Source organism: Cyprinodon tularosa, unplaced genomic scaffold, assembly GCF_016077235.1.
Source record: "Cyprinodon tularosa strain WSP-4 unplaced genomic scaffold, ASM1607723v1 ctg51, whole genome shotgun sequence".
NCBI lineage: Eukaryota > Metazoa > Chordata > Actinopteri > Cyprinodontiformes > Cyprinodontidae > Cyprinodon > Cyprinodon tularosa.
In genome coordinates this window covers 3,696,099-3,721,859 of record NW_024039241.1, presented here as the reverse complement: position 1 = coordinate 3,721,859, position 25,761 = coordinate 3,696,099, and the positions used below count along the sequence as shown (strand labels likewise).

At 38.3% G+C, this 25,761-nt stretch overlaps 1 protein-coding gene across 1 annotated transcript; it reads left to right on the top strand.

Annotated features, from left to right (window-relative positions):
- The first annotated feature begins 2,638 nt into the window (after positions 1–2,638).
- On the top strand, positions 2,639–25,090 carry c2cd3 (C2 domain containing 3 centriole elongation regulator). The gene is made up of 34 exons (XM_038303362.1): positions 2,639–2,930; positions 3,049–3,184; positions 3,813–4,082; positions 4,164–4,321; positions 4,460–4,638; positions 4,748–4,905; positions 4,988–5,120; positions 5,195–5,347; positions 7,821–7,959; positions 8,032–8,141; positions 8,221–8,424; positions 8,508–8,611; positions 8,698–8,816; positions 9,875–10,006; positions 10,111–10,551; positions 10,735–10,886; positions 11,634–11,877; positions 12,202–12,376; positions 12,469–12,637; positions 12,857–13,029; positions 13,114–13,249; positions 14,849–15,117; positions 15,264–15,344; positions 15,431–16,036; positions 16,107–16,439; positions 17,009–17,147; positions 17,222–17,286; positions 17,367–17,572; positions 17,662–17,792; positions 17,865–18,011; positions 18,113–18,303; positions 19,993–20,737; positions 22,169–22,277; positions 24,863–25,090. Exons 2-34 carry the CDS (start codon positions 3,121–3,123, stop codon positions 24,998–25,000), a joined length of 6,573 nt encoding a protein of 2,190 aa, XP_038159290.1. The 5' UTR covers positions 2,639–2,930; positions 3,049–3,120; the 3' UTR covers positions 25,001–25,090.
- The last annotated feature ends 671 nt before the right edge of the window (positions 25,091–25,761 follow it).

Here is a 25,761-nt window from a genome sequence, read left to right as displayed (position 1 = left end):
TAATAAGTTATTCTCATTTGAGTTAACATCAGTAAGGGATAAAAAAAGAACTTTAAAGTCAATAATAGAGTTTTGTGCATTTGGTCAGTTTTAGAGAAACCATAGGATCAGTGCTTCCCTCTGCTGGTGTTAAAATATAACAGACAAGAGTCTTAAGTGATGGATTATTTTTAAAATAATTGTTCATATACTAACGGCTGTAAAGAAAATAATTCAGTTTTTTTTCTGTCTGAAATAAAGAACCTACCAATTTGAATATGTTTTGTTTTTTGTTCTTTTATTTTGTTCTTTCTTTTCTTCTTTTTTCTTTTTAAATCAAGACTATCCACATTAGGATGTTTTAAATGCTTCTCCTCTGAATCTGTGAAGGGGCTATACAACAATTCCAAGTGTAACATCTTACATTTATTTACAATCAGCTGATGCATCTCTTTATCATGATCATTTTGACAGGAGAGCCTGTGAAAATGGTGAAAAGTAACACTTCTGAGATACTGGTGATCTAATTAATCAATACAAACACACACACATAATGAAAGAAAGAAAGAAAGAAAGAAAGAAAGAAAGAAAGAAAGAAAGAAAGAAAGAAAGAAAGAAAGAAAGAAAGAAAGAAAGAAAGAAAGAAAGAAAGAAAGAAAGAAAGAAAGAAAGAAAGAAAGAAAGAAAGAAAGAAAGAAAGAAAGAAAGAAAGAAAGAAAGAAAGAAAGAAAGTTTGCAAAACCAATCAGAACAGCAAAACAACGGTTCTGGTGAGATGGAGCAAAATGTTTTACAAAGTCTGTCATATTTTGGGAATATGCCCTCCTAGACTCAACACTGGGTATGCCCAGGTGCCTTAATCTAGAGAAACTTCTTTCACAGAATGTAGTTGCAATAGGAACCACAACCAAAATTATACTAAGCCTAAAATGTTCATGGAAAACCTCTTTGTTAGGTTCCAAAAACACAACAAACTCAAGTAGAGAAGCTGGTCTCTCCACTTTTCTACCCTCTTAAAAGAAGCCGTCTGGTTTGATGAAGCTCATACTTAAGATCTTCTAAGTCTGATTTGAATGTTTTCCTCAAAGCAAGCAGCGGCTCCTCTTTTAGGAATGGTGGGCAATGAAGACAATTTGAAGATATCTATGAAGATTGTGAGTCATCCAGGTGATGGTCTACCTTGAAAAAGCATCAGTGGTTCTACGTGAAGCTTTCTAGATGATGTTATCCAAGAGGCTTCTTCAGTTCAGACTGGTAGTGGGGAGCACTAAGATTAACATACTGTAAGTCTAACAAAGAATTAGGGGGGGCAAAACTTGGCTTTGATCTCCCACTGGATTGGCCAAGGAGGTCACATGGTGGGACGTCACTTTTCCCCATTCATGTGTATTGGGCCGTTACTTTCAGATATCCAAAATGACATTACTCCTATCTAAAATAAACATTCTGGAAGTCTAAAAATGAATTTAAGATCTCCCTAATCCAATTGTTACTGGTCTTAATCTTTATTTCAGACATCAAAAATGAAGATATTATTGCAGATATACAAAGTATAATTTCTGACATCTAAGATATATTTTTACTAGTATAAATGTCTTTACAGATATCTACAACTACATTTGTAATACTGCTTTCGATGGCAGTAATGTAATTTCAGATATGTGTAACAGCCCAACACACATGAATGGGAAAAGTGAGGTCATTTGTACAAGTAAGAATTACATTTCAGATATCTGAAATTTTCATTTTAGATACTATTAAAGATATCTGAAAAAGATATCCGGTCAAGCAAATATATGTTAAAAAAGCCACTTAAAATGAGGGAAGTTCTTACTAGTACAAATTTGATTCTAGATTACTTATAATTTAATTTCTTCTGGCAGAAATGTAATTAGTGATATTTAAACTTCAATTCTGAATAGAAACATAGTAATTGTGACCAGCTAGACTGCTTAAGTGCTATCTCTAATAGAAATGTGTCTAGTCAGCCTGCCAACTTATGTTAAAATGGAGCCTCATCATCCTTTTGCAAGTATCTAACACTGCATTTTATATAGGCATTATTAAAATTTAGATATCTGGAACTCTATTTTAACTAGTCATAAAAAAATTTCCCTGTGGGAAAGAAAAGTATTAAGTTAAGATCTCAGCCCATCACGCAGCAGGACATTCCCACAACATTGTCCTTCAGAAGGGTCTGATGTTTAATGAGGTGGGTTTTATTACTGTTTATGACTGACCTAAACTCAAAGTACTCCATAATTATATCAGTATTTTGACAGCGGTCTAAAAAAAAAGGTTGATGAAGCGTGTGAGTTTAAAAATCTGTAATGACATTTCCACTAGCAGAAATATATTTTTGATGTCAAAAATTTGATATCAGCAATGTTATATTCATTTTTGATATCTGAAATAGTAATTCTGAGTAGCATTAACTCTATTATGGAGATCTGAAATTTCATCCTCATCAGAATTAATTTTTATATATGAAGAAATATATAAAATCTTCATAATACATAATTAAAAAATAGAATGTAGGTGATATGAATTTATGTCACTACATACTCATGTACAGTAGGTGGCGGTATGCTACCTAAAGTTGCTGCATTCCGCCACAAATTTAAAGGAGAGGAAGATTTCCCATAATGCCTCAGTAAAAAATGGCGGTAGGGGATGTTGTTTGTTTTTTTTACTACAACTTTAATTCCAATTTAAAACAGATGATCATGTACACAATTTCAATTAATATTGAAAGCGTTCAACATTTCAAGATAAATAACAAGCTTTAAAAGTCAAAGCTAAACAACGCGAGATATTCTTTAAATGTTAGGAGGCGTGAAAATTCGGTCACCGGGGGAGGTGGATTGGCGGATCCTGGGAACCCGCTGTTGTTGCTAGGAGACAGTTCTTCTTCTTGTTGTTGAAATTTGGTGGTTGGCAAAAAACGTTAGGTGAGCATTACCGCTACCAACTGGTAAGGAGTGTGTCGGAGACAGGTTTCCGCGCTTGTGTAGTTCTGTGTGCGCGCGCACTACTCTGCCTCTGTTAAACTGATTATTATTTTACTAGGCTGATAATGAACATTTCTACGAAGGTTCCGGTCTGCGTCTCGGACAGACTGTCACTAACGAGCTGTTTTTCATGAACAAAGTAATGAAGAGTAAGAAACAGAATTCTGTCAAAACTGGAAGCAACAAAAGGAAAGGTAAATAGAACTAAGCTAGCTGCTAATGTTATGCTACTCATAAGTAGCCTGTAACTCCCAACTGTCAGCTTTCCATGAGCATAGTCAGAAATTAAAAGGAGACAAAGCACATTGTTCATATTTTAGATTATTCTTCAATCTCTCGCTTTAAATTGTCCTTATAAAAATAAAGTTACCAAAATCACACTATAGTTGGTTATGTTACAGTATAATCGTCACCTAAAAAGGCTAAAGTTTTATTCTGCTAATTATTTCAATTTCACCATTGAGTTATATATACTGTTTGACCATTTTATGTTGTTTAATGCTGCATAAAGTGTTTAGAAGGGAAGGATATGGTAGGAACAGAGATTAACTTCTTCTAGGTTGTTTCATTACCTGAGAAGAGGGACCTTTTTATTCAGATCTTTTTATAAATTCTAGTTTTGAGTAAATTTCTCTGCAATCTATTTTTTCTGTGAACCCAAAGGAGAAAGACTCTTAATAATAATTTTTTTACACATCATATAACTATTGTAACCTTAAATAATATCTAATATATCTAATTGTATCTACATCCTAAACCTATTATATCATGTAATTGCATTTTGTCTACAGTTTGCTGTACTCAAAAATAAAACTCTTGCAGTCCCTAGTGATGTGTCTCCATCAACAAGCCTCCCACCTCTTGTTGAGGGTCAGCTGAGATGCTTCTTGTGTGTGACGGTAAGCAGGGTGTTATGGACCGTCCAAAAGCCTCCGTCTTCAACGTTCATCAGGCTGCGCTGGTGGGGAGAGTCGTCCAATGGGACGCACTTTTTTCCAAGAGATGGATCCCAGATCGCTCAAAAAACCGTCAAGAGCACAGCTCGTTTCCCTATCCGATGTGGCCCGCAGCAGTTCACCTCTTATCTTACAGGTGAATAAGGCGATGTGGATATCTAGATTATTTTTTTTTGTTTGTTTGTTCCTAAATCAAGTATTCTTCTTTTCTGAACAGATATGGGCTCTTTGGTGTTGGAGGTCCTAACTAAACCAGATCATTTACCGATTGCTCGGGCTCAAGTAGCTGGAATCGCACGCCTGTCTCTGTCACAACCTATTAGTGGATTTTATACGCTTGTATCACCAACATCCGAGAAGCTGGGAGAGATCCAGGTGAGTAGATGGATCAGTTCAGAAACTTTGTAACTTAAACGTTCTTGATTAATAAATAGTTTGTTTTTTTGTATTGTTTGCTTTCCTTTCCAATGTTCTCTGACCGTCTGACATCTATGTCCCATGTTTGAACCGGAGGTTTCTCTGAATTTGGAACCTCTGACAGAAGCTTACGACAGCAGCAGCTCTGGTCCCGCCACAGACATCAGTACTGATAGGATGCAGGTACCAAAACTGACGGTCCCCTCGCACCCTGTTTCCCTCTCAGCTGGAGGCGGGAAAGGATCAGCCGGGAGCAGTGGTCGAAACACACCAAGGTTGGCGAAAGTTAAAAAGGACAAACATCCATAAGAAATTTATGGATATCCGTTTATGGATACTTTCATTTCCTTTGTTAATATCTTATGTTTCTTGCTTTATTTTTAGAGGAAAAGACCACTTGTATTTTCAAAATGTCCAAAGGGACAAGGAGACGCTGGAGAATGTGCTTCCTGCTTCCAGCAAATCCCAAAACAGTCAAACTGTTGGGAATCTTTTGCATATGGAGTCATATGATGGACGGATAAGTAACGATATTATCTCAGGTCAGCGTCAGCATCATTGCATCACAAATATGCCAAAGAAAACACATCCAGATATAACTTTCAAATATTTTTCTCACCATAGTCATTCTGGAGCGTGGAAACAAGCTTAGAAATGCAATGGTGGAATCAGCGTTGAAATCTGACATGGACTCTGCTCTGCCTCTAAAAGACAGTCCTCTACCTCTGCCTAAGGATAACATCCAACTACCTATAGAGTGAGTGTTTTTGATATTATAAGATATTATAAATGCAGGTTTTTGATACTTACGACCTTCCTTTTTGTTTGCAGCTCTTTTCCTTCTACCTCTGGTGTGTTTCTTCAAGATATCCTCCATGCAGACTCAGCCCAGAAGCAGCTTGATGATGGAACGTTCCCCTCAAACAGCAGCGTGGACTGTCTTCCAGACATGGACAGAAGAGCTGTGGATCTGCTGCTTGGCAGGTAGAGGGCTTTCCAAGTTGAAACCAGATTTTTACCACTGAAATTTTTTCACCTTTAAACATTATATTCGCAAACTTCCATTAATATTATGATGTCTATATAATGCAGTAGTGATAGGTCCAGCAACACCAATGCTCAGCCTCTTAGAGCAAAACACTGTGTGGGTGCGCGTATCTTTTAGAGAAACTCAGACAACGGATACAGGAGCTGTTTCATATTGACTGATGCACTAAAATGTTTTTCTAAACGTATTTGACAACAAGATCCATCTGCTAAAAAAAATCTCGGATCTTTTGTAGTTCATTATCAAAATGATCAAGAATTATTAGGCAACCTCAAGGCAAAAAAAACATTTGATCTCATATTAGTTTTCATTTCCTCGTTGTCATCCTGTTCCTCTCAGATAGAAGGTTAATTTTAAATGGACTCTGAGTTTACTGTTTTTACTGTACTTGTTGCTTTAAAAGTTTTTTTTACTTTCTATTCCACAAGTACACACATTCACATGTTCACCTACATTTTCACGTTATATGTTCACATTATTTTTTGGCTGCATCTAAAAATATCAAAGATATTTTCAGTTTAAAAGTATATATGAAATAATACTATAACCTGCAGTAACAGAAAATTATATTATAGTTCTAGGTCATCAAATTCAGTTTAGTCTGTCACATAGGCTACTTGTAGGGTTTTTAAAGGTCCAGCAGGTGTCAGTGTAACGCTTTATGACACTCAATCAACCCATCGCTAAAACGTAGCGCACAGTTGTAAAATAGGAGAATAAGGTCGGTCCCCCACAAAATCGAGATTTTATATATAAATTGATCATTTAGGGGTATTTACCATTAAGGATTTATTGATATGAGTTAAAGATATCCCTCATTGATCCAGTATTTTAGCTATAACTTTGTTTTAATAAAACAAAAGAGTAAAACAAAGAAATAGTACTGACACCGGTGCTTCTTAAGCAGGAGGTCAATATTGGAATCTCCCTGAAAAGTTAAATCCAACCTTAATAATACTAATTATATGGCAGATAAGACTGAACTTATTAGTGTGTAAGGACTTTCCAACATTCACCCGTGCTGTTTCACTTTATGTGATCTGTGCTATATAGTGTTAGGACTAGCAGAAAGTGTGGTCTCTGTTTCTATTGGTTTTACCCTGAGCTACTCGAACAATGGAATTTATGGTCAGAAATAAATGGCTTTATTATTTTCTGTTATAAAACTGGAAGTATTTTGGAATTTCCCTTAACAAGCTTTGCACAAACATAAACTGGAATGAGTGGACTGAGTTAGGCTGAGTTATTTTGTAAATACCATTTGCAAAATAACTCAGCCTCACTCAGATTTGATTGCAGCTTTCAAGTCTTACTAAAATACTTTTTCTATGAGTTTCTGGCAAAATATGAATATTTGGAGTCTGAACAAACTTCTATCTTGCCACCTTGCGAACAAGATCAAATGGCTTTTCTTTTTTGTAGAGTAAACAGCCATCTTTAATGATGAGATATTGTGCACTTCTAATTCAAACGCATGAAAACACTTTGATCTAAACTGTCCTATTGGGACGTTGATGTCGTGAGCACATCCTTTGCCATGGTTTAGTCCACAGGATATTACTGAGATCTCCTTTAACAATGTTTACTACCAGTTTTAATAGTCAAAGCTGCCCTTTCAACATATTCTTTGACCTGGGTTTAAAACCAATGCAACTCCCCCAGACTTGGCATAGAACTTGCCTTGTTTGTTGAGTTAAACAACCTTATAATATTGAAGTTTTTCCAAAGCTCCATTTCTTAACTGTAGATTACGAGCACTGTTTGATAAGATGTTTAAAAATGTTTTGCAGCCTAGCTCTGCTTTAAACTCCTTCATTTCTAACCCTGGTCTGTCTGCTGTTCCTTTGTCAACATGTTGCTGTATGTTTACTGAAGTTCTCCTAACAAAGCATTGAAGCTGGGAGAACAGCTGCATTTATGCTGAGATTAAATCACTCAAGGAAAATAGACAGCATTTACTAATTTAATGACTTCTGAGGACCATTGGATGTGTTGCATTGTATGTAGGGCTTTCAGGTTAAATGGAGCCAAATACAAAAGCATTTAATGTTTTCTCAGACTTTCTTTTTTTTAATGTTTGACACATTTTGTGTTACTACTTCTTTTGGTCTGTCATATGATATTCCAGTTAAATAGAGCTTGTAACACAGGGAAATGTTAAAAGGTTTAGTGGGTGTAGAAACTTTCAAATACGTTATTTGCACTTTTCTGTTTACAACTGTGAGGTAAATGTTTGTCCAATTTAGTCTGAGCATTAGAACTATAAAAATTGTGCAAAGGATAAACAAGAAGGAGTCTCTGTGTGTGCCAGACCAAGAAAAGAAACGAAAATTATTTTTTAAATATTTGTTTATAACTTAACTTTAACTTTTTTAAATTCCATTTTCTATTCTTTTCCATAATCTGTAGGTCGTCACTGCCACTCTGGGATGTACAGGGCTCCCCTCCTGAATCCCTTTCTGGCCACAGCAGTGTGTGTGCAGACAGCGAGCTTAATGATCCACTTTATGATCAGAGCTTACTGGAAAATTTGTTTTACAAAACTCCTGTAAGTAGTTACCTTTGCCTTGAAGTTTTCATAAGGATTATAGCAGAAATGTTATTGAAGTCATTATTTTAGCACTCAGGTACTAGACCAGATATTTCAGATGAGGACGTTCATGGATCAACATCACCAAGGAAAAGTCAGCCAGAAAAACTAACACGGTCAGAACCTAGAATCAGTCAAAGGTGAGAATCTCTACAAGTTTAATTTGGTTTCACCTTTAAACTACAAGGACCATTCTGACCTGCGTTTATCTTTGTTCAGTCCAAACCTGGATCAACAGCAGTCCTTAGGCCAATGCGATGACATCTACCCGCCACTCAGTAGAGAGCAGTTCAAGTTTCTAAGTTCAGTACAAGTAGCACGAGTTACTGTCGAGTCACTGGCCTTACCCTCAGGCAGCCCAAACACAACAACCAGAAATGCCTTCAAAGGGAAACCTCCGCGGCCATTTCCCAGCAAGAAGTGGTATAATATTTAAATCATTTTTATTTTTACTAAAGGCTTATTATAGCCTTTGTTTGAGAATTTCTAAAAATCTCTTTTTCCAGCACATATTTTGTGGAGTACGTTTTCCCGATGACTCGGATAGGTCGCAGTAAGGCTGGAAATGGTGAGGTAACCAGAGCCGTTTCCAGTAAGCTCACTGTTGGAGGTAACTTCAAAAAAAATATATATGATTAGTTTAACCCATCCTTTTTGTTTCTGACATAGACTTCAATGTTTTTCTTTGTTTTAAAGCTGTGAAGTTCCACCACCTCTCTGTGTTTCCTGTCCACTTCAACGCAGCAGCAATCAGCCAATGTTGGGAAACTGAGCTCATTTTTAAGATTTATTCAAGAATGAGCGACCAGAAGAAAGTAAGTTAGCCTGAAGCTGCAGTCATCAGCATTTATTTGTAAGGCACATATGATGCAGTAACATAAATGTTAATATAAATATAAAGTCATGTTTGAGTCGTACAGACCTCCCAATTTACTTTTCCAAACCTTATGCATCTTAAACATTTACATATTCAGGGTTAATTTTTCATGCGGTACTGGAAACTCTCAACCCTCTGACTACCTTACAGCTTCTCTTCCTCGCTGACAGGAGACACAGAGCTTTACAGAAGCCAAGAAAAAAAAGATAAACATGAAAACAGCAATCAGTACTCCCACTGCAACTTATTGAAGCAATGTAAAGGCAATAATGAGGTTAAACACAGCAGCCACCCACTGCAAGCAGTGATGTGGGGCCTGAGGAGCTGATTCAGTGAGAGACTTTGATGCTCCTGTGCTCAGGAATTAACAGAGGGCAGGGTTTTATTTATATTATGCTGAATTCGGTTCTTTTTATATTTAGTGATGGATTTATATTGCAACATTTTTTGTTCTTCGGATATATCCATCTTTTATTTTTCTTTTCTTTCTGACCGTGGCGTGTATGTCAATGAGAAAATGAATAATTAAGTTTCCTTTTGGGATGATTAAAATATGTCTGTCTGTCCAAAAAGTTTAAAACTATTTTAAACTATAGAAATTAAAAAGTCCTAATTGTAATGAATAAACAGTAAAGACTTCTTATTTTATTTTATTAGTTAAGTTAATAAGCATCTTAAACCATAAAACTCCTATTCCAGTAATGTCTAATAAGTATGTATTATTAAGATTATGATTGATCCTTTTTAGTCAGTTTTGAAGCCTTTTAATTTACGATTTAGGGACAAAAATGCAAATCAGACACCTGTCTAGATCAGTAACCTACTGCTAGTGGTTTACAAATTTTAAATATGAATTAATTTATCCAAAAACCTCTATTAATTAAAAACAGCCTCATGTAAAATAACCCTCTAAATACCGTTTCCATGAAAGGCTTGATGTATTGACCTGCAGTCAGTGAAACTGGCTCTAATGATTTGTTTCCTTTGTTTTTGCAGCCTGTTGCTGTTGGTCAGGCAGTTCACCCACTGTGCTCTCTGCTGCAGAGCACGGAGCTGAGTCAGTCTGTTGTTTTGCCTGTGCAGAGCTGCGAGGGAATCAAAGGAAGTGAGAAGATTGGACCTCTCAGGGTGATTTATTTCTAGTCTTTTATTTGATTTGATTCAGATAGTTATGGTACCTGTTAAGTGACTTGGATGCTGTCATTGATGTAATGTTAACATATATTTTTCAGGTTTCCATAGAACTAGGACCACACAGCCAAAGATCCTCTAAGGAAAAGGATAAAAAGGTCACTTTGAGAGACATATCAACTTCAAGACTTGATTCCAGCCCTAAGAGAGCAATCAATCAGAGGTCCCAACATGTGGAGTCTTTAACAGCTCCCTGTTTAGATCATCCCAGGCTGAATGTTTGGACTCCTGAGAAATCTTTGAGAGAACAATCAAACCATCCAGGGAACAGAAAATCTCCTCTGAAATCTTCTCAGGAGGTCGAAGAGGAACCTGAGGTCCTGCTGCATGCTTTACTCATGGTTCCAGATGGGAAGAATTTCAGCTGCGGGCCCCTGCAGGCCCCGAACATCTTCCTGAACTGCAAGCTGTTTTGGTCTGATGAGACGGCGAGATCTACTGTTAGCTGGGGCAAAACAAACCCCACGTTCAACTTTGTTCAGGTGGGTTCAGGTGCCTAGTCTCTGATGTTAATTTAACTCTGTATTGGATGGTATGCATGGTCTCTTCAAGCAGAAGAGAAACCAATATATTTGTTCAGACATAAACCTCTGATACAAAACAAAATGCAAAAAAAGAATATTTTAAAAAGTACTATTATCTTATATCTTGCTTTTGTGTAAAAGGTAACACCAGTGGGCTTGACAAGAAAACTTTTAGAGCGGATGAAGAATAATGTGATGGTGATCGAAGTGTGGCAGAAAACTGGGAGTTCTGGAAACGACCGACTCCTTGGCCTCGTCAAACTACCCCTACACCAGTTCTACATGTCATTTAGGTAATTAAACAAAAAGCACCTTCATCTTTTATTACTTTATTATGACAGCAAAACATGGTGGAATCATTTTAAAAAGGAGATGATTGAGTACTTTAGGTGTTAGATAAAATTCATAATGTTGTTGATGGGTTACTCAGCTTAATGGCCAAGTTTCAGGGAAAAGTAGAGCTGCATAGTGAATCAAACTCACCATTCCAACATTGTAATCTCAAATAACTGTTCAAGCAATATTTGGCAGGGTGAGGTTATTGGTGTCTGGTATTTTTGGTCAGTTGGTTGAACTGGAGCTGTTTTTCATAACGTTTGATAAATATTCAGTGGCTGAGAAGCTGCTAACAGTTGAGTATGGACATTCTGGATTAATAGTAATCCAAGTCATTATTGCTATTTTTAGCATTAGTTTGATAATGTGTTTCTGATATTGTGCACCTTTGATTGCTGTTTCTTGTTGCTTATTAAAATTGTCGCACATGTAAAAAAAAACTAGTCATAGTAAATATATATTTATTTTAAAAATTGACAAACTAATTTGGTTGCTTCTCACCTGACTGATAATCGAAGGTGCTTTTTTATAAACGTCAGTTCATTTAGATTTACTCATCTTAAAGTTTTCATGTTTAGGTCTTCCTCTAAGAGGCGCTGTTGCATAGCTAAAGAGTTAATTGCACAGCATAAACCTGATAAATGACTAAAAATTGCTCTGCAGGAGCCTTTTTAACACTATTTGATATGTGGCATTCTTTTCAGGGACTCCAAGATCAGCCAGCTCCTTCTGCAGGCGCAGTACCCCGTTTTAGGGGTAGACTGCTACATGCCAGTGATCGATGTGTTCTCAGGTACCAACAAAGGACACCTCAGGGTGGTTCTGGCCATGGGTCGAGCAGAGCAGATCATCTCCCTCCAGCGTGCTAGAGATGAGGAGTATAGCTCTTTGTCTCATATGGTGAGACCAGTTCACTTGCTGGATCAACAGCCGCACTCACACACAAAGGTACGAGTTCAACACTTGGAATTAGTGTTGTTGGGTTGGTTTCACTGCTTTTGTGTGTTCGTATTAAACATATTTGCTCGGAGGTATAAATCTTATGTAAGATCCTCATAAGCAGTACCAAAAACGTGGATTAGGTGAGTGTATAACTTTGATTTAAATGAGCTTTTTGCCTCACCCTGTTCTTGTACATACAAGTTAAATACTGTAAAGGTGCAGTTATGACTGTATCAATGAACACATTCTTTACGTAAAACAAACACTTGTACACCTTGTTTAAGTTTATTTTCCTTTGAAATGACTTCAACCCCAGTGTTTGTTTTTCAGGTGAGCACTTCTCAGGTGGAAATTATGAGAGAGCACGTGTTTGTTGTGAGCGTGGAGAAGGTCAGCGGGCTGACCCCTCTGCAGTCCACAGTGTGGGGAGAGGCTGACTGCTATGTTCAGTACTCTTTCCCCACCCAGGATGCTTCAGATGTTGATCAGAGCCTCATAGAGAGCAGTAAGGCCACTTCTGAACATCAAACATTAAACCCAGAGGTTTTCTTTCACCTGTCCCTAACTCACCTCTTAGCTCTGATTCTGAACCACCAGGTCTGAACCTGAAGCCGTTTCGGACCACCACCACGCTTTGTGTCCCAGACCCATTGTTTGGTCACACTGAGACGCACGTTCTTCTGGCTCCAGAAGGAGTTCCTGTTCAGCGTCTGCTGCTCAGCACCCTGAGCAGTGGAGGAGGCGTCCAGTTCGAAGTGTGGTGCAGGTTTGTAGCTTGAGTAGAGTTCAGGCTTGACAAAAAAGACTGATTTGTGTAAGATAAATCCTGGCGTGTGAAGCTCCTTCACCAACACTTCATTGTCAGAATTCTTAGAGACACTTTCACTGATCACATTTAATAACATTTAAAAGCCTCTACTCTTCTATTCTTCCTACTATTAAGGCTCCTGGTTTGTCTAATTTTATTGAGTTTTTCTTTTGACAGATATTACTATCCAAATGTCAGGGATCAGCTTGTGGCCAGAGGATTACTTCCCTTGTCCAAACTGTGCGCCATGGTAACCATGCAGAAGACGCATCTTAACAAAGCTGAGATGTTCTCCCTGTCCCTGGTTCCCAGGACAGAGGCCAACTCAGCATTTCAACCTCAGCCTTCAGGTGAGCTCATGCTAGTTTTGTAAATGTGACCCAGCAGACGCCACATGCATCATAACCATGTGTCTGATCCGTTTCCTTGCTCAGGTTTACTAGACGTATGCATACGATACAAACATCGGCCGCTCCGGTTTGGAGCACAGGCTGGGGGAGGAGCTGCTCCTCCTTCTGTGACACTTGTGGTTCAAGTGCACAGAGCTTCTGGTTTGAAGGCAGCAGCAAGGTACATCTTTATACCAACCACATGTTTATTGTTGATCTCTCTCAAGAAAGTAGTTTTCTTGTATATAAATGCTTTGGGAAAATATTCATAATTTGCTAACTGTTTAGTGGATTTTTTTTGTGAGGAAAAACACAAAGTAAATCTATTCGACTAATAGATTGTTTTCAGGTCATTTTTCTGCCAGAAATCTTTTTGAGGTGTAACTTATCTTTGCAAACAAACCCCTTTTGGTCTGATACCCCTAATAAAACTACATCCCTTTAGAAGTCACTTAGTGAATTGTCCATCTGTGTGTAATCTGATCTCAGTTTAAATACATATGTTCTATAAAGCGCTAAAATGTTTGTTTGAGTACTTTGGTGAACAAAACATCCCAAAGATGGCTGAAAAATAACTTCACATCCTCCTCAAAATAACATTCCAGTGGTGAGCTACAGTGTTGGAATAGTCAGGGTAAAACTGGTTATCAGCTGCTAAGAAGTTAAGCTGGTCTGTGACCCTAAACACACAGCAGAGGTACATGGCTTAGATCGCAGCATATCCATGTGTTACAATGGTCAAATCCTCTGATAATATGCAGCATTTCCCTCCCATATACATCATGTTTTTAAGGGGTGTGAAAATCCTGCATTCAGGTTTTTATACGTTGGATAATATGTTGTAGAGCTGGGTTGGTGTGCAGGAGGTCAAACACACATTTATTATGTTTTCCAATGCTGTAAAATTTGTATTATAAATACATTTAAACAATAAATGTAAACATTTCTGATAACGAAGATTTGCGTCATAGCATGCAACACACGTTTCAGTATGGCGTGGTGCCATATGAATGTTGGAAACACACCGGCGGGTGTTTCTTGGGCCATGGATCTTAAATGGAAAAAAAGGAAGATAGCTGATAGCTAAATAGGGAGCGAGACAAATAGTGCGAGTGCAGAAATTCTGCATAGATCAGAGGAGAGCAGAGATAGATTTAAGAAGTGGATTGCATCTCCAAACTCCACTACTGCTGCTAGTTTTGTTGCAAGCATGGAAAACCGTTCGCAGATCAAAAACAGGTAGCGCTCTTTTGCAGGTATGTGAACTTTCTTCATTTTTTTCCCCAAATCCACAAAAAAAAATAACAAAAAAGATCAGATTTCTTCATCATGTTTCTATAATTTCGTCAAAGCAACAAAACCGAATACATACAAACCGCATGGTGAAGCGACGAAGGTTGAACTCAACGCTGTGAGAACGTTCACTGCTCCTCCCTCACCTCGTGCTACTATGGAATTTAAACTTAAAGCACTGAATATCGCACAGTAGAGAAGTCCCATGATGACATTTGCTCCTGAATAAACATTTAATCATAAATGCTTATTCTATATCTAAGCCCATGTAGTCTGTTTTTATAGTGGGCTTATAAACTTAGAGCTCGTGTTGTCTTAGAAGGCTTATGTAAGATTTTTACAGTTTTGCAGGTCCAGAAAGATTTTTTTTATGTGTTTTTAGTCTAATATTATTTGTCAAACATACATTTGTTTTCTCAACTTCAGTTAATGTCACCACTTTGCATTGATGACACCATTTTCACCAGCCTCCTTTTGACCTTTCCAGGGCGATATCTAAAGAAAATGATCAATTAAGCTATTTGATGGACGTTGGAGTGAACCCTTTCATCACGGTTCACCTGTCCTTCCTCCCTGAGAGTGAGAGGAGCTGTTCCCGTATAGCAGCCAAGACGTTCTGCCCTGAGTTTGACCACCACATGGAGGTGACCTGTGATCTGCTGCTTCACCTGAGCAGTGGTGAAACCTTCAGCCTGGCTGAGCAACTGGAGCAGGCGTCTGCTGTCTTTACTGTCTGGAACAGAGACGACCACAGAGGTAAGGAGAACTCCATTTTCATTTAAAAAAAAAAGAACAATAAACCTATTAAGATGTGTGATGAAAGTCCTGTTTGGTTTAAAACTCAATACTAATTTTGTTTTTATTTCTGGTATCTGAAGGATTTTTCTTGTCTTCTCTTGCAGCAGTGAATCTCCCTAATGAAACAGATATAATATTGGGTACTGTGAAAATCCCATTGATTGATCTACTTCATAAAAGAACAGGTATGTTTAACATAAATTCACTCAACCCGTCTAGCTCTTTGATGTGAACACAGAAGTTATATTGTGTTTTTTTCTGGTAATCGTAGGTATTTCTGGCTGGTTTGGGCTTTATTTAGGCCGTGAAAAACATCCTTCACAGGCGGAGCAGATCTTGGTTGGGGGCCTTAAGGTTTCCATCAGCTTTGCTCACCACTCAGACAGAGAGAGGGTAATTAAAGCTGCTCGGGGTCTGGGCTGGGAAATGGCCAACAGGGACTGTGCAGCACAGGATGATGAAGGATGCTGGGAAGAAGACATTAGAAAACTCTCTCTGACATTTTCAATGCCCAAAGCCTGGCTTCCTGTCCATTGTCTGTTTCTGCCGGGCCTCAGGGAGCTTCAGCGCTCTACTTATTGCTACCTCCGGTACAAGTTCTTCGACCAGGATACCTTCTGCTCCCAGTTGAAGCACCCATTTGTTGAGGAGGGCAGGCAAGCCACCGTGAGTTTTGAAGGAAGTAGGACTGTGGAGCTGAGTACCACTCAGCCTTTGATGTGGTATCTTCGAGAAGAGAAGCTGGAGGTTCAGCTGTGGGTCACCTTCTCTAAGAACAGAACTACAAGGCCAAGTGACTCAGACCGATTGGTGGGGTCTGCGTTTGTTGATCTGTCCTCTCTTGCAAAGACTCCCAAGCAGAAGTTGTCTCTCAGTGGTATGTAGAAATACTTTATTGGAATCATTCCTGCAGCGGGATGTCTGATCTGATTTGTGTATTTTTACAGGAGTGTACCCACTGTTCATGCGCTCTGCTGCTGATTTACAAGGAGCAGCTCTCAGGGTGCACATCACATCAACAGCTGGTTCTGTTCCCACAAACGTATCAGCAGCATATGACAACCAAGTGGACTCTGAGAGTCAGGGGGAGATCTTATTCGAGGAAGTAGAAGAAGCAGATGGTGCGCTTTCTTCAGTTACTCCCAGAAAATCCTCACAAAGGAGTAAACCGTCCAGAGAAACTCTAGACATAACATCTGTGCATCACACAGCGGTGAATGTTGAGGATTCTTTCCCTGTGACTATAGCTGTGGATCGAGCCATGCACCTGAACCTGACGGGTGAGCGTAAACCTAAAATATTTGATATTTGTGTGCAGTTTTAACCATTTACCCGCTGTTACGTTTTGTCACAATATAAAAGCAAACTTCACTTTTTATATTACATTTTTAAAAGATAAACCAACTCCAAGTAAAACGGCATGAAGCTGAGAAAAATTCATATTTGTTATTGAAGGCAATGCTTTGTTGTGCTGTCTTTGCCTGCAATTATAGCAGCAGGTCTTTTAGTTTATATCCCCACCAGCTTTGCACTGACATAGCCAGAAGTTAATCAACTGGATGAAGGCTGCATACCATTAGTTTTTTTAAATGTATATTGTTTTTGATGCAAACTGAGCCACTCTAATGCCCTTATATGCTTTGATCCAAGCCATCCCTTTGGAGCTCTGGTTGCTTGTTTAAAGTTGTTCTCTTGTTAGAAAAGGACCAAACTTCCAAGATTGTTCTGCATTTACAAACGCATTGCTCCTGCTTCCTCATCCTAGCTGAAGAAAATCATGCTTAAAACATGCACTCTCCATCATACTTTGCTAGATACTCTATAAGAAGATTGTTTTATTGTCCTTCAGGTTGTCCTCTGTCTGCGCAGACTGAAGGGACACCTAGTTGCTGTGTTTCCTACGTCACAGTTGACTCCTCTGAACCAGTTTCCACATCTGTTGTGACCAACACTGACTGTCCTGTGTGGGACCATCAGCACGAATGCAGGTCAAGTAAGACTTGAGGAAGACAGACCAAATTAGATCAAACACAAAGTTAATGTGTTTCCTTTACATTTGCAGGCTTTCGAAGGAGCTGCTGGTTGATCCACAACAATCTCTTGTGTTTAAAGTCTGGCACAAAGGAGGTAGACTGAGAAGAATCATGACCACGGCAGCTTTTGCTGGTTTTGCTTTTTTGTTTTATTGTGATGGTTTTCTTCCACAGAAATAGAACGGGTGATTGGATTTGCCACAGTAGACCTGTCTCCCTTACTGTGGGGATTCCCGTCCGTGTGTGGCTGGTACAACATCACAGACTTCAGTGGTCAGTGTCACGGTCAGATTAAGGTGTCTATAACTCCTCTTAGGGGAGTCCAGGATCTGCGTAGGCAGAGAAAAAACGCAACCGAAGAAGATGCCAAAAACTCCTCAGTAAGAGTGTTTTTTTTTTTTTTTTTTAACACCCAGTCTGTTATGTCCAGCCCGATTTTGAAATGAACGTGAAATTATTGTATTTACAGGCTCTGTTTCAGGCCATTCCTCTCTGCTACCAAACCACAGCCATGTACAGCAGCTTCCCCTCCCACATCAGCAGGTTTCCAGAGCAGAAGATTTCCTCACCAAACCACAGCGACAGGGTGTTCTCTGAAAGGTTGGTGCAGAACAGTTTGATGACCCACGTATAAAGTGGAACCGTTCTTTTATGAACTGTTTTATGTCGCAGGCCAGGTGAGAATGATCGCCATGGTGAGCACATGGATAATGTACGCCTTTACCATCAAAATCTGCACGAACAAACAGCCTCTCACGCTGCAGGTGGAAGCTCAACCAATGATAATTCCTCCGGCTCATTTTTGTTTTCAGCACTCAGGTATTTAAACTCAGTTTTATTTCCATTCTTTGAATAATGATTTCACATTTGTATTTGAAGTGATAGTATCAATATAAAAATCCCCTAAATTGCTTTGACAGGAGGAAACTTAGTGAGCTGGACAGCATTCAAAGGTACTTCAATCGTAAGCTGTCTACTCCTACATTCCCACCTACAGAAGAGCAAGACAGAAACAACCACGATGTGGATCAGAGGACCTTGGAGGTCGACTCAAATCAGCTGCTTTTAAAGTCCAACCAGCTTGTTGGGGAAGTCAACAACATCATCAGTGGTGAGCTTCTTCACTTCACACAAAAGTGTTTATATTTTCTTACTTGTTACAAAAAATAAAAAGCCTCCTAAAAACAAAGTATTTTATTATAAACCCATTCTATAGAACAGAGTGCTATTCAACTTAGTCAAAGATACATAACAGCAGATATAAGGTGAAAAAAGAAAGAGGCACAAAAACAAAGAATTACAGCTATGCTATAAAACATGTTAAAGTCGTAGGGAAGTCATATTTAAATGTCAAATCATTCTGGCTTAAACATGTACTGTATATAAATTAGGGGTGGAACGGTTCACAAAATCCACGGTTGGGTTCGGTTCACGGTTTCGTGGTCACGGTTTTCGGTTCGGTTCGGTATATGTTTATTGTTACACCGAAAAATAAAAATAAATGTAATAAAAATGATAAAAATTAATGAAAAAATAAAAATTAATGAAATTAATGAAAAAAATCCAAACAAATTAATGAATTGTAATTATTTTTAATGATCCGTGGAAACCATGGATCATTTCCGCGTGTCTTGCTGCTTTGAATTTAATCATCTCGCGCTGCCCTCTACGATCTCTAAGGAACTCAGAGCGGAGCGGACGGGAGCCACAGTGGGGGCTGTAGGCTTTGCTTTGTGCAGGCGGTCTGGAGCGCAGCGGGGCGGAGTGCTGACGGAGTATGTGGGATTTCGGGGTTAGCATGACATGTTGGTCATGTTGCTGTTAGCATAAACAAAACATGTTGCACAATGCTTGCACACTGTTGCACTTTTATCCACAACTTTCTTTCCGCTGTCATCGTAGGTCACTCTAAATGCAAAGCGCTCCCATACAGCAGACCTATAAAGTGCTGCTGGCGCGTCTTCCAACTCCTGTTCTTTCCCACTCGCCAGTCCGACACAATTCTCCACAACAACTGATTTTTTTTCTGCTACGCTGCTTCGCTTCTTCTTCTTGTTTACTACTGGTGGTTGGCTTTGGTCGCAGTACTGCCACCTTCTGCTCTGGAGTGTAAACGCTTCGCCTATGAGAAAAAGGAGCACCGCATGAACCAAACGCAACACACGCGAACCGAGGCAGTCGAACCGAACGGTTCGGACGATTTTCATAAACCGTTCCATCCCTAATATAAATGTACTGTTTATCAGATAATATTCTCCCAAAATTTAGAAAATTTCAATAAAAAAAAAATCCTGTCTTAAAATCTGTTGGGGTTTTTCGTTATCTTATGCAGCCAGTTAGTTAAACATCAGCTTTTACACCTAAATTTGGCCAATCATATATCCACGGTCATCTGTTAATCAATTTCTTTCCGTCATAGCATCTTGATTCATAAGTCGCAGCTAATATACGCAACGGTTGAAATAAGAATCATTATTTACTTTATCGTTGAGTTCCGTCCCAGTGTTCACAGGGATGGATGTTTGTGTCTTCGGCAGGCATAGAGCTAGCAGAACTTGTACGACTGTAAGGCTTGCTTGTGAACCTTCCGCCACAGCAATCCCGCCCCCTTGATAAAGAACCAATCACATTCACTTTTTTCACTCGTGTAAAGATGGGCACCACTCACAGCCGCTTCCCTACGACTTTAAACATTAAATATCTTCTAATATCAACTTGGTTGATAGTTTTAAGGGACCATGCCTGACTAAAAAAAAAAAAAAAAAAGATTTTCTTAATTATATTTTGGTTTGTCTTCCAGGTCTACGCGGTCACTTTTTGGAAACGATTCCCTCCAACAGTCCGAGCTCCTCTAACTCACCCACTGAACATAGCAGGCCTCAGGTCATCCCAGGACATACATCCAGTCCAAGCAGAGTGATGGAGGACGATCCAGATGATGGATCTCCTCTGCCATCGCTGCCCACTGAGATGTCTGAGGACAACACAGACTCCGACCACGAAAAAGAAAAGAACCAAACAAACTACAGGGGCAACCTGTCAGGAGACGAACACAAAGGCGAGACGCATTTTAGAATGGATGACGAAGCTGATGATGATTACGGTGATGAAGAAAGTGAGGATTTTGAGGAGGTGGTTCTAAACCCAAAGTCTCTAAATGAGGTCACGTCGTTAACTGACAGAACTAGTCCTTGGACCAGCATCCTATCAGACCCTGATCTAGTTTCTGCAGAGAACAATGAGACGCTGAAGGAGTCGGGTATGAGTGAGGAGGAGGAGGACAAAAGTCTGAAAACTCTAGAAAGTGATATTTCTAATGAGAAGTCCAGAGAAGAAGATTGCCATCATAGCTCAGATGAATCGGAAATTGGGGCGTCACATCTAGAGGGAGATGAAAACAGCATGCTTCAGTCTGTTGATCACACAGAACCAAACCAGCTGAACAGCCCCAACAAGTCTGGTGACACGTCACCCAGTCTGCAGCATGCCACTGACACACACAGTGCTTCAGGAACTCAGGACATCGACGAAAATCAGCTCCAACCGTATCCTTTTTCTATATATATATATATATACCCAATTTACATCATCATGCTTTTTTATTTGACCAAATTATCTTTTTAAACCAGATATTTATTCCATCGTGGGCTTCCATTATTAATTATAGAGCACGGCACAGCAAAGTCAAAAAAGATTACAGTTACAAAATAAAAGCAGGGATGAACATTCGCTTGTAAACCAGGCATTATTTATTTTAAAGTTTTTTTAAAGCCTGTGATTTGAATTAGGATAGAGTGGGTTGGTGTTGAGAAATGAAGCCAGTGAAGGTTTTTGAGGACAGGAGGGAAATCTGATACTAGTGTTGTGTGTGAATAGGACATTCTAGTAGTCCAGATGCCAGCTGACTTGTTGACAGATTGACGTTTTGGCGAATGCCCTAGTTGGTTGGTCTAAAACTGCTTTATTTGATCAAGCTGCAGAGGGCAGAGCAGGTGGAGTTCAATACTGGAAATTGAATACAAAATGTGGTTGAAGGAGGCTGTTTGCAAGAAGGAAAATTTCAGAAATCTCTATAATATGATAATCTATTTCTTTAGTTAAGTATTACAGAAGATCTGAACATTTAGAAATTAAATTACCGTTAAAGGATTTTATTCACTACAGGAGAGACATTAGTGAATGATTTAGATTAGTTACGCAATGAGGAACATTTATTTTGGCCTAATAGATGACATAGACGGTCTCGGATGTGTTTGGTAGTTTTGATGAAGCAGGCCTTGTTTATGGCAGCACACATATAGTAGTGTCTAAAACCATCTAAAAACATTGATCTTGATTTCGTTTGTGATTTTACCTATACATGTATTCTTCTTATAACCTGTACTTGGTACCTGCCAACATTAACTTATAATCTTTATAAGGCTTAGACATTTTATTAAAGTGGGAAGAAAATTATTCCTGCTTTTAATATTTGTTTATTTTGTGACGTGGGAAGCCAAATTCAGTAGTGTCACATAGAGGACTATAAAAAGTTTAAATCTGCAGTAGGAAAATGTTAATTATTAGGGCTGCACCGATTTATCAGCCAGCTGATTGATTGGCCTGAATTTCCTTAATTTTGGAAGAATGCTGATCCGCGGAAACTTGGATATGAAAGCGATCTTTTCCAAGAGTCTGATCTAACTCTGTAGAGGTCTGAAAACCACTCACTGTCAGGGCCTTAAAGCAGTTATTTTATTTACAATAATTCATGATTTTTCAATTTGATAAGATTGAAATATGTTGTTATCTTGTAACCACTTACAGTGTCAGTTATAAAAAGAAATCTGTATCAATCAAAACCAGAATCGGCATGTCAAGCTTTTTAAAGATCCGGAATCTGTGATCGGCTAGAAACCTGTAATTGGTGCACCTTTAACAGGGATGTAGAATACTACCTGTGTTTCTGGTTGTTGTTTTTTTTAACTTACCTTAAGCTTGTTGCCCATGGAGATCCCTAATTTCTTCCTCACCTCTCACCAACTAGAGTCGTCACTGAAAGCAATCCGTTTAGCACCGTCTTTCTCTCAGGCATCTTATGACTCTGTAAGTATTTCTCATTAGTTTTACTTATGACAATAAAATCTATTTTATTATTCCTGTTTTAATCAGATTAATTCTACACCATCAAGGTGCTGGATGGTTCAGGTATAAAGATTTCAAATCTTATTATTACTCCATAATGAGGTTTTAATCTGTTTAGTTGGGATACCAGAGAAAATGGTTGGTCTCTCCAGCTGTATAGAATATTGCTAAGTTGTTTCTCCACATGGACAGGCCGATTTTTTCGATTAAACGATGAATCGGACAAAAAATATTTTTTATACTAACCTCTTTATTCCAAAATAAACATTTTAGACAGAACAAACAAGCACACAAGTACAGGTTGCTCATTAACTGTACTGGTGCAATATGAAAAATAAATGTTTGTGTTAAAACTATGCACACTTACATGAGAAATGTAGCTGTACATCCACAAAATATAGGGTACTTTGTTTCATAAAGTGTAAAAAAAGACAGGCATTTTTGTTTTTTTAAAAGCCCCTAAGGGGTTCAAACAATAGGCCCCCCCATTTCAACAAATGATTTTTTTTTAGACTAGAAGAGGTTCTGCCTTTTAAGACAGGAAAGTATAGTTAAAGTTGCTACTTGAGAAAATACTGAACCATAGAGATAAAAATAGCCCTGTGATTCAAATTATAAATTGTATTTGGAATAAAAATGAGAGAACTAGGGGCGCCTCACAGCAGCAGCTGCTGCTGCCGGACAAGAGTAGGAACAATACATGCTTTCACGTAAGAGTCTCCAAAAGCCGCCAGCAGTGACACCGTAAAAAGTCGCCAGATTTGTCGCTAGTCGCTTTTTAAAAAAAATAGTCGCTGGAGGGGTCTGAAAAGTCGCTAAATATAGCGACAAAGTCGCTGAGTTGGCAACACTGCGCACCTGCAGCGCTGGCTCGCTCTGCCGTAACTTTTTTTTCTTCCCCCGTTTCAGTCAAGTGGCAGTGATGACCGCGGCGGCGGATGACGCATTAATCGAGCGACACAACTAATCGATGATGAAATTCGTTGCCAACGCTTTTAAAAGTCGATATTTATCGATTTTATCGATTCGTTGTTGCAGCCCTACTTTATTTCATCTTTAATTTTTTTATGTAAACACCATAGGATTATATTATTTAGGTTAACATAGAATAAAAAACAGCTTATAAGATTCTTTAGATGAAAAGCTCATTTTCTATGAATTTTAAGTTTTGTCAGAATCTGAAGTTGACCATTTGAGAGATGTTAGCCAATTTTAGAGTATTGCCAAGTACTACTGTTAACCACTTTAATTATAATGTAATTCTAATTAAGTGTTTTTTAAGCTTTAACAGGTTATAATATCTCACTAGCAATAACATGACAGATTAACACTTTCTTTTACAGTACATCAATAACCATGAAATAACATGGTAATAACATAGCAAGTCACACATAACAGTTTCTATCAATGGCCACCACCTACCAACGGCTTACAAAGTAAATTGTAACATGAGATCTGGTAAATAAAACATTATAAAACTGAACTCAAGTTAGATATGAATAAGATTTTAGTCAAGAAGATTAACTTGCTCTTTTCTAGATTTGATTTTCTGTCATATGCCAAGCAATAAACTGCGTTTTACACAATAATAGCACATTTATTTATTGCTGTCGATGTTATTACATGGTTATTGATGTACTATAAAAGAAAGCATTACCCATGACAGCTACTGATTATTGTAAAGGTCATTAAAACTCAGCTTTGAATAATATTGTATTTGAAACTTTACATTAAGGCTTTGGGTAGGTTAAACATTGAAAAACAATGAAGCGAATCATAAAACTAACATACTATCGTCCCTGATATGCAGACAGAGTTATTAAGCAAAATTTTATAAAGTAGAATATTGTTGAAAAGGTCATTTATTTTGGTTAACTCAGTTCACACAAAAAGAAACATTGTATAGATTAGTTATTCAGTTTTTAAGCATTCATTTCTGTTTTGATGGTTTTTCACATGAAGCTAAAAAATTGAGTATTATAATTTTATGTTAGAGTTTGTCATTATTTAAAAAAATAGCAACATCTGTGTTCAATCTTCCTTTGTAGCCATCAATGGGTTAAATAATAATCAAAGCTTTCTGCTCTGTAGAACCTGATGGTGTTCAGGAAGCTGTGTGTTCATTGTTATTGCCAGCGACTTGTCTAAAACATGTAGGGATCGAAAGCCCCCCAGGGATTCTCAGCTGTTTGCCTGTTTTATTTGAAGCCATAAAATCTTCACTTCCAGCATTGTGTGTAGAGCAGAGTTGTGGTTTAGAAAGTCATCTGTAAGAAAATATTGAACAAATGTGATGAAGCTGCAGTTAAAGCAGCATGCCTGAAACCAAACCTACTGTACGGTTTAAGAACCGGTTTAAACCTGTTAATTTCAGGGTTGTGTTGTTATGTTCTGCATAGAACGATCAGCAGTAACCAAAGAACACCTTATTGAGTTGGAGTGATGACACATCACAAACATGCAAGTCATTATGTCAGGCTTAGACATACCATTGCATAGGAGCTTCCCTAATGTTATTATGATTCATCTCTGTGGTACGTTTGTAGGGTCCGGCTTCAGATCACCGCAGCGTTCAACCCCGCAGACGTCCTCGCCAGCGACCCGACATGTCGCCTTCGTCCTTGAAGAAACAGACGGAGAGAATAGCTAAAATATTTGCAGCACATTTCGATAAGCCCAGTTAGCACTGTTGCTTTACACCACAACAATCATGTAAATTATTTTTATGTCTGTATCTTTTATAAATAAATATGGAACATTTTTTGCACTTTGAATCTTTTTGTCTACATTGAAGTGAATCTTTACTGCCTTTTACACAACTTGGAAGATAAGCTATTAAGATCTCTTTTATATTGTTAGTCTTGGTCAAGATGATTGAAAATTCCCAAAATATATCAATGTTTTATTTCATTTATGCATCAAGAGGAATCATTGCTTTTAATAAAAAAAAAAGCCCTTAATGTTTATTACCATCTAGTTGTTCCTGTAGAGCAGCACGATGCTTCGTACATTTAGTTTTTAGTTTTGTCCTTTCTTATGCCTTGTGGTCCTTAGCTCACACCACAGGTTGTTTAGATAAAGTGGAACCGACCTCCAGATGGACTGGCAACCTGTCCAGGGTGTACCCCGCCTCTCGCCCATTGACTGCTGGAGATAGGCACCAGCACCCCTCGCGACCCCAATTGGGACAAGCGTGTAAGATAATGGATGGATGGATGGATGGATGGAATCGACCTCCATTGGCAGTATGATTTCCTCTGGAATGTCAAATAAAACTTCAGCATTATAGGTCCTCCATCATGCCTAACTATGGGAATACGATGATTTCCCATATATCTTTTTGTTTTTCACCAAAACCACTTGAAGTATTTGCTTATTTTCTTAATTTTAGTCTCCTCTGATCAAAGCATGCAGCTTTACTTTATTAAAATTTTTTGTTTGCAAA